General features: G+C 41.9%; 1 protein-coding gene across 1 annotated transcript in view; it reads right to left on the reverse strand.

The window, feature by feature from the left end:
* BOLL (boule homolog, RNA binding protein) overlaps positions 1 to 14800 on the reverse strand; it is a 2224369-nt gene that overhangs the window by 1631441 nt on the left and 578128 nt on the right. Inside the window, exon 4 of the mRNA XM_044060305.1 lies at positions 1896 to 1950. Coding sequence (XP_043916240.1) covers positions 1896 to 1950 — 55 coding nt within the window. The remainder of the gene's footprint in view (positions 1 to 1895; positions 1951 to 14800) is intronic.

Raw genomic sequence — 14800 nt, forward strand, 5'->3', positions numbered from 1 at the left:
CTGATGAAAAAAGGCTGCCTAGTGTTCCGAGACAGAGGGACCTTTTGTCTGATGTCTGGCATCAGCTTCCCTTAACTTTGCATGTCAATCTAGCTCTGACCTATGATTATAGGATAGGCATTCCAGCTATTTCCTATACGTATTTTATACTCTCTATGGCTGCTATGTTTAAGGCACTGATGTAAGCCTTTAGCTTTAATCTTTAAGTTAATGTGTGTGGCTGGATGTAAGTAACAGCACTTGTGGCATTACATTTTGTTGTGATCCCTTCAGAACAGTTAACACAATGTCAGTGCACACCCTAGCTTGTGATATGATGGTCCAGAACTACCTTGAAGATTACAATATTCTAGATTCTGAACACTGAATCTTTCTAGTGAAGAAAACTGGATTTGAACTGCATGAGAAGAAAAATAAAAGAAATGGCGTTAAACCAAATAGTAAAGAGGCTGATCACTCCCTCCTAAGCTCCTTCACAACATGATATGTATCAGCTAGCAGAGCATGCTCCTGACAGCATGGCTACAGACAATTCAAGAGATGTCAGATGCAACCAATGTAAATTTATTAATACCAAAAGTGAAGTTATATTAGATGATATGAACCGCACCATGGTAAGGAGTATAGGTGGTAATTGCTGCACTAAACAAGTGGTCTATTTAGCTAAATGTAAAATATGTTCGGCCTATTATATAGGCAAAACAGAACGAGAGCTAAAGAAATGGATTTATGAGCATTATTATAAAATTCAGAAAATGGATTGTAAGAATGCACTTTACAGGCATATTAAGGAATGTGGCGATGAACATATATTTTTGTTCTTCATTATAGATGAGGAAAAAGAAAAACCATATGGGGGTGATTGGAAAACTAGATTAGCTTGCAAGGAGAGCAAGTGGCAGATGTACACAGATTCTACTAGAAACCCAGGTATTAATGAATTTATTAGCATTAAACCTTTCTTACTGCTGGATTCCTAGTTTTTGAATTAATATTTAGATTGTTCTGACAAATAGAACATGCAAGTAACAACTACATTATATATTTTATACAACTTATGTGATAATTATGATGTAATATTTTATTATGAACCCATAGTTAATCTCTATGAGGTTCACATTTTAAGCCTGAAAGATAGTTTTTAAAAATTTTTTTTACATGTAAGTATTCTTATATGTAAGTTTTATATGTATATATGTAATGTGGCTTTATGTCTGTCACTTTAAGGAGTGATGAAATTTTTGGCGCCAAATTGTGTTTTTAAACCACTGGATATGTTGATTACACTAGTTCTGAGGAAGTCTGCGATGGTGCAGATGAAAGCGCTAAACTAGTGTTCTGTTCTGTTTGTGTGCTTCAATAAACAGCTTTTCGTACTACATTCCTGTGGATGTGTTTTGGATCTGCATTCAACGTTTTGATATACTGATGGTGTATAAGTCATTGCCGTCTTGTTTGCTTTAGCCGGCATTTTTTGGATGTACCCATTACTCTGAACTGTTAGTTGGTGGAGCGGAGTCTGCCTGCCACTCTGTTTACTTTGGATGATTATCTTTTCCTTTGGTGAACTACTACGGAGGCTGGTCTATTTATGGACTAAATTTTGTATTTATTACAGTTGCAAGTTGCTGTTCTAGCCGCGTTTCCTTATACGGCTCCTGCAGTGGCTGGTTTAAATTCAAGAGATGTACCAACTTGGGAATATCAGAAGAAAGTGTGAAAATCTTTGCAAATAATGAAAAAGTAAACCAGAGTTTTATTTTTCTAACTATAAAACTTTACCTGAAGAAGAATGTGAGTTTTGAAATGCATCCATTATGCTACTGCCATGTTACACAAATCTTAAAAAAATAAACTCAATACAGCAATTTCAATCTCAAACACAAGTACCTCACCTCTTGCAAAATTTTCTGTGCATCTTCTTGAGTTTCAAATGTAACAAACCCATATCTAAAAGAAAAAAAATTAACTCAAAATTAAACCATGTGTCATGCTAATACCTTACATTTGGGTACAGTATTCGCAATTCCTTCATCTAAATTAATCATCAATATAATATGACTTTCAGAATAATGCTAATATCATGACAAAATACTTTCATTCCTGTCTTTCCTATCACACACATAAGAAGTATACAACAGATACATCCCTACCATATAATTTTATCTGCAGAGGGGATCCTCCTAAATGGGTCTAATGGGTTGCATTCATCCTGTCCACGTATCAACAATCTGCAGTTTTCTCAGATGCTTCTAAATTGTATAGTAGCAAAAAGGCTGATCCTGTTACCTGTTCACTCAGATTTGTCTGGAATACACACAGTGCAAAACAGCTGACCCACAATTGACCGCATGGAGTCCTCTGCAAGCTACTTTCCTCATTGTGTGCCCTACCATTCAACCAAGCGACAGTCCAGTTTCTTAGACAGGGTCTCACCCCCCAGGATGGATGTGAAAGAGACATTGTAAAGAAAAAGAGTAAGCAGGAGGGGCAATACACACACACACACACACACACACACACACACACACACACACACACACACACACACACACACACACACACACACACACATTTTGGCTCCATGTCTGGCACCATCAAGCCTCCATCCACTCAATATGCTACTTTGCTCCAATACTCAGGAATTTTGCCTGGGATCAGGATGTGAGCTGTTCAGAGGGGGATGTCATCCATCTAGCCATGAGAGTACTTTGTTCTTCCACCTGCAACACTTCAGAGGTAAGCACCTCCCAACATATCCAGACTCATCCAGCTTCATGCTCGCTGAGTGGCGCACAGCTACAGTTATCCCACTCCACAAGGGGGGAATCCACCTTGGATCCCGGAACTACCACCCCATCAGTCTGACGAGCCTGATCTGCAAGGCCACGTATTATCATGGAACTTATAAACAAAGACATTGGCAACCTTCAAACACTGGACCCCCCCCAGTTTGGGTTTGTGAAGGGCCGATCTCGCCTCCTGAACCTGAGTGACTTCTTCGAATCAGTCTCCAGAGTCGTAGACGAGGGTAAGGCGGTCCACACAGCCTATCTGGACCTTGCCAAGGCCTTTGACACCACCCCCCACTCTGGAATCATTACTCCCATTCTTCCCAAACCAGCTCTTCTAGATTGTCTATCCACAACTTAAACTCAGGTTGTCTGATTCACAGTCAAGATTTTATCCCTCTCTGCCACATAACTGAACAGACAGAAGAAATTAACTACTTCCTCATGGAAAGGAATGAGGGTCATGGAATTGACTACCTTAGTGGGTGGTCAACAGGGAACACGTGGAGGTACTAAAAGAGATATGGGACAGGATGTCAAAATTGGAGGAGTGAAAGTGTGAATGAAGGGAAGACAAAATGTTAAATGTACTCATACTGCAAACCAGATAAGCTTGCTTCCTTTCTCCAAGCAAATGAAAAGTCATGTGACATAATATAATCATCAATTCTAAAACAGTGCTAAAAATGTAGATGAGAGTCTGCAGTCAAATCTACATATCCCGGGATATGAATAGTTGTGAGGGTGATAAATGAATTAATGGCTGAGTGCCTGTTCAACACCTACTCTCTCTCTTCTACTTTGCTGTCTACATACCATTTTGTGGCCTGGCTAGAATACAGACAGCTTGCATTTTCTGAGTTTGCTATCTTCAGCACGTTTAAGTGAACTCCCTTGTCCAAAAGGACCACATTCTTTGCAACAGGGAAGATATAAGGTGACTTTCCCATCTCAGCAGTGAGATATACATCCTCAGCACCTGTGATAAGCTCAGCTGCAGCAATGCTAGACAAACACACTGAGAAAAAGGTTAGGAGGCAAGACCACTATCACATTAATTTTTCTCTGTGTCTGAAGACAGACCCTTAGGTTGCCATGTTGAGAATGTCACCTCTATAGCAGTGGAGAGAAGAAGACCTGGACAGGAGCACAGCCTCCTGGCTGCCTGGATGATGGTTGCCTCCAGACATCTCTCAGCCCAGTAGCTGACATATCCTCATGAAGTACTGTCTGCCAAGGAGGAGGAAATATGGGTATATCTTACAGGTCTTCAGTGGCGGTCAATGTCTGCTTCAACTTCTGAAAGTCTTTCACAATATCCTAAGGAACTTGAAAAAAGAATACCTCCCTTCTTGAAAGGAACTGAATACCTGACTGGGGATGATGTTGTTGATAAGAGATTGGTCAATTTATTTTGATCAAATTCAATTTCTGCAACTTTCACAGTGAAAGAAATGTCACTTGGTCAAATGTTACTGATCCAGTACATATACAAGTCATTGACTTCAAGGTTACAGCTTGAGTATGTCTTGATGCCAAGATTAAGGTTTAGGTTAAATTAGGCTGATGTTCAGATTAAGGTTAGTGGATGTATGAGCTGCTGTGTCAATTACAGTATAGGGAGTGCATAACAAGGAAAGATTTTGTACATGGTGCAATCTTGTGCATTTCTAATGAATGTTTCACCAACTTTTCATTATTCCAGCCCAGTAAGTCATGCATGGGAGTACCACCAGGACTGCATCAGATGACCCCATTTAAAGTAACATCTTGGATAATGGGGGGGGGGGTTGAGAAGGCTCCTGACCAGCTCTAACCTGCTCCAGTGTTATGGCAGAAAGCCAACAGAAAGAGCAGCAGTACACCAGTTACTTGAGAGTCATTTGTTGCATCTACTGAAGTGGGCGAGAGTAGCTTCTGTCCATGCATGCAAAACAGCATGCATGCATTAAACAGAAGTGCACAGGCAGTCCCTGAAGTGATGTAGTGGAACTTACTCCCATCCTGAAAATGGCATATATGAGGCAAGAAAACTGAAAAATATGTTGGTGAAATACATATTCATTAGAAATGTAAAAAAACTGCACCATGCACAAAATCATTCCTTGTTATGTACCCCCCCATATTTGATTTACACACCTCCATTTCTGGACTGCCTATCTGCAACCTGAACTCATGCTGTCTGGATCTCAATCAAGATCACCTGGGAAAGACTATAGCTAAAGAAATACATTGCTTAGCTGATGTCCTGGTAGAGATGGACAATCAAAGAAGGGAATGATGCAGTGTAATTCCACGACTTGGGGACAACTAGGGTCCATTCTGAAATATGAATGGCCCCAGTCTGGGGAGAAGAAAGCAGACTCTTAGGTCACCGGGATGAGGATGTCACCTCTACAGTATTGCAGAGAAGATGTAATGGATAGGCGCACAAAATATTCTCACAGTTGTATGGATGATGGTCTCCTACAGACATTTCTCACCCTAATGGCTGGTGTTCAGCACAGAGGAATGAATGGGCTCAAGTCTCACCAGAAAAGGACATGATGGTCAGCAGGCATGAAGCCAAAATACAAAGAAAAAGTACAGCTATGCAAGCTTCACTTCCTTACAAAAGTAGGTGTTCAAGTTCCTCGCTGTTTCAGTAATCTTTGGCTATTCGGTTTGTGCAATAACCAGCCAGTTTCCAAATGCTTTGGCTCCCTCCCACATTTCCATTCCAGATACTAACTGCACAGCCATAAGGTCAGTAAATAAGCAGTCAAAGTGGGTAATCTTCATGACTTTCTTGCCTAAAGATAAGTACAGTATTCAACCAAAACTATCCCAACAACATATAACCACCACATCTATTTCCCAACAAAAATATAGGAGGATGGAGGGTGGGTGCAGCTACTGCAGCTGTGAGAAATTCAAACATGTACTGTTATGGGTAAGTGCAACTTACAAAATTGTACTATGCTTATCATTCTCAATGCTGCAGTAGTCTTTAGGCTATATGAGTTGATTACCAAAGCATATCCAACCTGGGAGGAAGAATGATAAGGATCCAGGAACCTAAGGAGAATGGTACTAGTAAATCCAGTCCTGGATCTAGAGAAAGAATTCAGTTTGTAATGCTTTCTAATAAAATGTACAGGGGAAGGAGCAGCTGCCACTAGAATGCTTATAGAGTCCACCCCTTTCCAATATGGCATTGAAGAAAACAAGGCCCTTGTAGGGTCTGCCTTGATACTGCCTGGCACTCGTTCACCAGGATGTGTATAACAAAAGGTAATAGCTGTGACAACCACAGTCAGTTTTGACACAGGATGTGCTTTCTTAGTCCCTGCATAAGAAATAAATAGCTGATCAGCTTTCTTAAATAACTTGGTTCTGTCAAAATAGTACCCAAGCTAACTACGCATGTTCAGAGCATGTAGAATCCTTTCTCCTACGTTCTGAGAGCGCAGAAAACAGAAATAACACAGAAAGCGTGACAGATCTGGTATCCCACCTGTGACCCAGAGGGTGACAGAGCTAACAAAAAACAGAGTACAAAAGATTAGTCCAGGTAAAATCACCTTAGCTAGCAGATCTAGGAGACTCTCTCTGATAACCCTCCCTGTGGAAGGAATAAAGACGCTTTGTTGAAGTTTCAAGTAACTTATTCAGTTAAGTAGGTAGATGGCCAAGTGTTCTTGCTCTAATACATTATATTCAACAAGTCAAGTTATTTAATGCCAATTACAGACAATGGTGGCAGGATCCAGGAGAAATGATTGGAGGAAAATCTGTGAAATGGAAAAACAAGGAGCTAATCCCAAAGCTTAGAGGCTAGTCCCTTATTTGAATATTCCTTGAAGACCCCAGCTAAGTAGCCTGTGTAACCTCATTCTTAGTGAAAATGATATTATTTTTATTTGTAGCAAACAAAAAATGACAAAACCATGAGCTATTGCTGCAGAACTATACTTAAGAAAACACTTTCTCCCGGCCTTCATCAGGTCCACCTAGTAGAGTAGTTTACTGTTTGATTGTTAAAAATGCCTGCTTTTACAAGAGCAGTACCAGACTTTATTATTCTGTTTTGGACCGCATGTAATATGAGAGGCTGTCTCTGCCTTTTTTGGTCTCATATTCTGAATGCTTTATGAATGCTTTATTACAGAACTTTCCAGTCTGATTTGTCCTTATTAATGTTTGTATCACATGTATCATGAGAGGCTGTGCCCAAGATTCATGGGGTTTACATTTCCTGAAATACATTATGTAAGACTTTTGGCCAAAAGGATTACAGTGTCTGATTACAAGGGGCTCATATACATGACTAATGTGACCAGTCCCAATCCTTCTTCCTGAAGAAGATATGCCTTTTATCTATGCAGGGAAGGTAGTTAATTATAACCACACTAAGTGACTCCCAGTTTTGAAAACTACATGCAACCAGCAAAACAGCTTATACAGGAAACAAGTCACAGTGCTCACTTTTACAAAGCTCAAAGATGTGCATAAGTGGGAAGTAAAAATCTAAGCACAATTTGAGACTTCAGAACCTTTTGTGTAAGTTTTTTGTGCCCACGGAATAGAAATCCACCAAGTGGTGAACTGCCGACTATATAAAACCTTTAGTAAAAATAAGTATCTCAGATGTTCAAAGAGCATAGGTGAACTGTGCCTATAGTGTAAAGAATACAGCATGAGGTCCTAAGATAACACCTTTTACTGCACTGCAAATTACAGAAATTGCGACCCCTTACCGGGAAAAAGCCGAAAGACAACAACATTAAATGCAGGCCAAGTGGCTAGAACATCTATACCTGGTTGCTGTGGAATATCCATAATGACAGGAAGAATGTCCCTGGTCTCAGAGCATGGTTCTATGGTTTTCCAGTCTGGAGTCTTCAATATGAGGCCTCTTCTTGGGTCTAACAATTAGTGAGGGCTCTTCTGATCAAATTCTTCCTCTCTTCAAGTTCCAGGTGGTGAAGTCAGTATAAAAGATACCTACACAGCTCTGTGTCTAGCTTGATAAAGGGCTGCTGCAAACTGGAATGGATCAGGTGGAAAGTCAGTTAACCAATATTCTAATAGAGGGGTGGTGCCTTGGGGCCCAGTGTGGAATTAGATGATGTAAGAGACTGATGTAATCAGTATCAGTGTAGGCTGTCAATCAAACTAAGAAGCTAGTGCTCAGCCCTGTCCTCATTCCAAACAGCAAAAGGAAAGTCCAAGTGAAGTCCCAAAATCAGTAGTAGAAAACATTTTTAAATACCTGCAAATTGCTGCTTAAGTTTGTACATATCAAATGGTAAAAGGCATTTTTAAACTCCTGGCAGTTACTCTTTAGGTATGTACACATCCTGAGATCATGAAAAAAGAAAAAAAAAAATAAATAAAAGTGGCTTGTTTCCTGTGTTACTAGGTTACCAGACAAACCGTACCAGGGTACCAAGGTAGATGCATATACATATCTAATTCAGTTCTAATTTACTGATTGGCATTTTCACATTTACAGAAACAATTAGAATTAATTGCCAGTTAATTAATGCCCAAGTACTGAGTTAAAAGGTACAGGTGTTTTAGCTGTATGAATTATGGTTAAGTTTCCTGAGTGGAACCACAAATTTGATTGAAATGCTTGAGTTTAAACTAGAGTGGTGATGGGCACCCTGCCTGATATGCCAGCTTAACTCCATTTTTTTGAGGATGGCGTTTCTGTTCCCTTTGAGTGGACCCACAGTGAGCTTGTCGATGATGTGGAAGAGGAAACATCCATGGTCTGGGATATCATGGCAGTGATTAGTTAGATGGTTTCAGAGGATCTGAAGTCTGATGGAAGACAGATGGTGTGCCACCCTGAATTTGAACTTGTTTACAGTTTTTCCTACATAAAAACAATTGAAGCCATTACACTGAGCACATCATATCACAAAAGCAGTGATGCAATTACCAGAACAAGTGCTGTTGATTTTTCTCTGGAACACTGGGCAAACCTAATAGTCCTTGTTCCTCATGTAGTTGCAAGGGGGGGGGGGGGGGCACAGGGATAAGTTCCTCTCTTGTCCTCCTCCAGCCTGAATTTGCACTCTATCCATTCCTAATGTTATTAGCTTTCTTGAAAACAAACCAAAGGATTAGGTCCTACGAGGTTTTACAACTGTCTTTTTGTCTGTAATCACCACCCAGTTGTCCGTTATGATCTTTGCGAATGTTTTGCAATCTACTGTAAAAGTGAGAGCCACTGTTCTGTTTTTTTCCTTGTGGGTCGTGGTATTTGTTTCTGTTGAGCCCTAAGAGTTGCGAGGGTGGAGGCCCCTCACAATGGGGCGCACTGCCTCTTTTAAAGTTCTGATGGAGTTGAGGATGGAATTCTGTAATCTACTGCTGTACCCTCTAGCCAGGAAGTCTTGGTGTAGGCTGATTAGATTTGTGATGAAATCTCTAAGCTCTTTAGAGACATGCAATTCTCATCTCCTTAGATTTTATACCATTTCTCTTAGTGATCTGTGGATGCATGGCTTTACTGTGCAGCAGCATATTAACCCTGGTTAGTTGTCTGAACAGGTTATTGGACAGGCATTTGTTTCCAGTCTCCTTACATATGGTTATGTCTAAAATGAAGACCAAGGACTTCCTGTGAGAGTCTACGAATCTCAGGAAGCTAGTGGATTTACTGATATGGTTGTAAAAGTCATTCATTGTGGCTTCATCCCACTCACAGATGATACAAATGTCACCAGTGAAACAGAAATAGCATTTAATTGATGCAAAATAAGGGCTTTGGTGCACTGCATCTTCCTCCCATTTTCCAGCAGTCACACTGGCCAGGATTGGGGCCAGGATCACCTCCATAGCTATAATAGTAGTCTGCTTATAAAATCTGTTGTTGAACATAAAGTAGTTTCTAAGGATTAGATCTAATAATCTTCCTAGAACTTCTGTCTCTCCTGATAATACCTTCCTATCCTTTTCTTATGTCTCTGTTACAGCTTGAATACAGTTATCTCTGCAGAACCACTGTATAAAGTGCTTCCACATATGTTGTGATCAAGATTGTGGAACCACTGACCATACTTACCATAACGTTCCATCTGTGTTGTCCATTTTCATTCTTCCTCAGCTGATGGGTTCACATCTGACTCGGCCTTTGTAAAAGCTTGTGGCAACCTTGAACTCTCGAGCTTCTCCCTTATCTAGAATGCACCGACCCTTATTACCTCAGATCTTGTTTGCAGACTACAAAAGACTAGACACTTTACTCTTATGAAAAAATCTTAAGCAGTATTATAGCAGAAAAGGGTAGCACACAGCTTTATCTGGAGCCCAAAGAATGCAAGGGGAAGACCTCAGAAACTTGCTCTATCCACTCACTCTTCTAGAAAACACTGGCTGGGGAGGTGAGGCAGAATGAAAATGGACAACACAGATGGAACATTATGGTAAGGACATAACTTCTTTAGCTGATATTGACAATTTTCATTAAGCCCTCAACTAATGAGACAGAGTTGCTACTGAAATCCCAGGGTGGCCTCAAGGAAGGATATTCCTGAGCACCACTGAGCCAAATGATGCCCTACATCTAGAAACTAAAACCAGTTTGTAATCAGAAATGAAAGTGTGAGGTGAAGCCCAAGTTGCAGCTGCACAAATGTCATCCATGGAGGCTCTTGAATGAAAGGCTGAGTAAGCTACTATCAGTCTTGTAGAGTAAGTATGCAATTGCTTAGTTAAAGGCAAGTTCAATTTATCATGCATGAAGGAAATACAATTAGTAAACCATTTGGCTAGGAAAACTCTAGACACTGGCTTGCCCAATTTCCTTTCAGCAAAGGAAACACATAACTGATATGAATTTCTGATTCTATAAACAGAAACCCAATTGCTTATGCACATCCAGTGAATGCAACAAATATTTGCCTTTGTTTGCATAACTTGGGAAGACAATTGGTAGACTGATAGATTGGTTAATGTTGCAATCTGATATCACTTTTGGCAAAAAGGATGCATTTGTTCACAAAGTAACTTTATCCTTATGAAAAGTTAGGTATGGAGGATTTACTGACACGGCCTAAATTTCTGAAATCTGTCTGGTTCATAGGTTCATAGGTTGGTACTAGGCTATCAGCCCTAGGGCCTATACAAGCCTAGCCATAACAATTCCCTGGCTATTTCTTCCCACATTATTTACTTTCCTGGACCCCTGTCTAGACTGACGTGATCCCTGGGGTGAATTTCCTTTCTCCCATCCAATCATCAAGGCTCCTCTTGAAGAGGTCCAAAGAGGCACTCTGCTTGACATGTATGGGCAATCTATTCCAGAGTCTGGGGAGTCTCTGGGTCAGGAACCTATCCATCCAGCATGTTTTGTTTATTATGATGACAAGGTTTAGATCCCTGGAGCGTGTAGCTCTGAGGGATTGGGATTTCTTTAAGTGTAGCATGTCCAACAGCTCTGGGTTTGACATGGCCTTGTATGTTAAGCAGAGATCGCCTCTGAGTAGACGATATGCGACAGAGTATAGCTGGAGTTTTTTAAGGCGGTCAGCAGAGATAATGGCCACCAGAAACAAAGTTTTCAAGATAGAAATTTTAGATCGCAAGTATGTGCTACTTTGGAGGGAGGAAGGACCAAAGCTTGCAGTACCAATGTTAAGTCCCATGGAGGAGTAGGATCTTTACTGGGGGGGGGGGGGTCTCAGCAGAAGTGGTCCTCATAGAAAGGCCTTACAAAGTTTATAAGAAGCAAGGGAAGAGTGATCGAGACCAACACAGAAATTGGAAAGCTCTGCTAACTGGACCTTTATTGTGGATGAACTGGCCCCTTCATTAAAAAGCAACAACAAGAATTCTATGATCATGTAAGCTGGAGCAGAAAAGAGTTCCACATTATTTTGAAGTACCCAGTGTACAAATTTCTTCCATTTGCTAACATAAACTTTCCTTGTAGATTTTCTGAGTGAAGACAATAGAATCCAATGGACAGGGGAAGAGAGCATAGGTTGTTGGGCTATCACTGTAAATGGAGAAATCAAGCAGTCAGCTTGAGACTTGCAAAGTGCGGATGAGTCATATCTGTCAGATGAGACAGACGGTCTGGAGTTGGATCAAAAAAAAAAAAGAGTTGATGGATCAAATGAGGCCAAAGGAAGAGGAACCAAATTTGTTGAGGCCAAAAGGGTGCAATGAGAATGGAAAATAAGTTATATACTTACCATAATGTTCCATCTGAGTAGTCTTCATTTGTCATCAACCTGTGGGCTTCAGATCCGGACCGGATCCGAGACTGCAGTTTCACCAGCACCAGATCTGAGCTCCAAGCTCCTCCCCTTACCTATAATACCACTGCATCTCCTTCCTTCCCTCAGATCGAGTTTGCCACCCAACACATGAGCCTGATCGGCAATACCTGACCCACACGTAAAAGCAAGAAGGCCGCAAGGGTACTATCTCTTGGTTACTCAGGTGAAATAACCCAATAACAACGCCAGGGGGAAGGAGGGAGGGAGAGCTGATGACAAATAAAGTCTAACTACTCAGGTGGAACTTTATGGTAAGTACATAACTTCTTTATCTGAAGTAGTTAACTTCATTTGGTCATCAACATGTGGGATAGAGTCCCCAGCTACCATAACCTAGGGAGGCCCTCATGGAAGGATATTCCAGAGCACCACAGAGCCAAAGGATGCTCTCCCTCTGGAAACCATGTCCAATTTATAATGAGAAATGAAAGTATGAGATGAGGACCAAGTAGCCGCTGAATAAATATCGTTCAAGGATACTCTGGACCAAAAGGCAGATGACGTAGCTATGGACCTGGTAAAATGGGCACGAACCCTCCCCGGAATAGGCATACCTTTATCTTTGTAAACCTGCAGAATGCAAAGGGAAATCCACTTGGCAACTGTCACCTTGGAAACTGGTTTACCTAGAAAAGGTGTAGCGAAGGACACAAATAATTGGTCAGACTTGCGAAAGGGCCTAGTCCTATGTAAGTAGAAATATAACTGCCTATGCACATCTAACAAATGTAGTTTATATTCCCCCCTGTTCTGACTATTTGGAAAAAAGACAGGTAAATTGACTGATTGATTGATATTTGATTCTGAAGCCCCTTTAGGCAAAAAAGAAGGATTAGTCCGAAGTAACTCCCAGTCTTTATGAAAAATCATAAAAGGAGGTTTAACAGATAAGGCTTGAAGTTCTGACACTCTCCTAGCCAAGGTGATGGCCACTAGGAAAGACGTTTTCCAAGACAAAAATTTGAAGTCCACAGAGGCAGTCGGCTCGAAGGGCGGAGCAACTAATGCCTGTAAAACTAAGGTAAGGTCCCAAGGAGAAGTAGGGTCGTTAACCAGAGGCCTTAAAAAAGGGTACCTTTAATAAAGGCTTTGCAGAGTCTGGAGGAAGCTAAAGACCCCATGTTTTAACCTACATGGAAATTAGAAATGGCAGCCACTTGAACTTTCACTGTAGAAGAGCTGGTACCCTGTTGGAAAATGTGTGCTAAAAATTCATGAACCGCTGGCACTGGAGCCATAAAAGGATCTAAATCCCTCTGAGAAGCCCAGATAGAAAAACGCTTCCACTTACTACAGTAAACGTTTCTGGTACAAGACTTATGAGTTGCCACCAGAATAGATCTAACAGGGGAAGAAAGTCCAGGAGTCCTGGCAATCAATGGAACTGAAGCAGCCAAGCCATGAGCTTCAGACTGCCCAGGTCTGGATGGGGAATCACAGGTGGGTGCGAAATAAGATCCGAGACTGGATCCAAGATCCAAGGAGGAGCTACCAGATGAGACCACAGACAGGAAAACCAGATTTGGCGAGGCCATAATGGGGCAATGAGGATGACTCTGCTCCCCAACCGACGAGCCTTCTGTAAAAACTTTGTCATGACAGGTAATGGAGAATATGCATAAAGAAGACCGGGAGGCCAAGCATGGACGAGAGCGTCCCTCGGGGGGGGGGGGGGTCCCCCGAGGGGGGATCAGAGCAAAGAACTCACTGCACTTCACGTTGGAAGGAGATGCAAAGAGATCGCGGCAAGGCAGACCCCACTCGAGGAAGATCTGCTCTGCTACATAAGGATACAGAGACCACTCGTAAGGCATTAGGACAGTCCTGCTCAGTTTGTCCGCCAGTATGCTGGACCGACCCAGAATGTGTGTTGCTATCAGAAAACGGTTGGTGGGGTTCGCGCATTCCCACACTCTCATGGCCTCTCGACAAAGGGGGTAGGATCTGGTTCCTTCCTGTTTGTTGATGTACCAGACCACTGACATATTGTCTGTCTGAATCGCAATAGTTCCCAGAGGAAGAAAGGCATGAAGGGCCTGCAACACTAACACGACAGCCCTCATCTCCAGAACATTGACATGCAGATTGGACTCTTTCAAGGACCATCCCTCTACTATCTCCGGAGAGTGAAGCCACCAGAGGAGGGACTTCCTGCATGCCTCTCTTATGTGAATCGGATGTGTCAATGGCTGATCCAATAAGGTCCACTGGACTGTCAGCGTCCACTGTTGAACCTGCATGTGAAGATGAGCACAAGGAAGAAGAGTGATAGTGGTTGCCATGGATCCTAGGGCTCTTAACACCACTTCGGCTGGAAGAAAGGGATACTGTAGGATCGCGGGAACATGAAGATTTAAGCTCCGAACCCTCTCTGGAGTCAGAAAGACTTTGGATTGCAATGTGTCTATTCTCGCCCCTATGTAGTCCAGGACCTGAACAGGTTCTAGAGAGGACTTGGCTATATTTATTGTGATGCCCAGAAAGTCTGACAACTTCTGGAAATACTCCCTAGCTTGACAGAGTAGATGCCTGATGGGAGCGGCAAGGAGCCAATCGTCCAGGTATGGATAGACCTGTATGCCCTGAAGCCTCAGGTGAGCCTCTACTGTTGGCATGACCTTGGTGAACACCCTGGGGGCTGTAGTGAGACCGAAGGGTAGGGCCCAGAACTGGTTGTGACTGGCCCCTAGCCGAAAGTGGAGGAACCTCCTGGAGCATCTGTGCATC

The sequence above is a fragment of the Protopterus annectens genome, chromosome 2.part0 (assembly GCF_019279795.1).
Source record: "Protopterus annectens isolate FY-2018-M chromosome 2.part0, PAN1.0, whole genome shotgun sequence".
Classification (NCBI taxonomy): Eukaryota; Metazoa; Chordata; order Ceratodontiformes; family Protopteridae; genus Protopterus; species Protopterus annectens.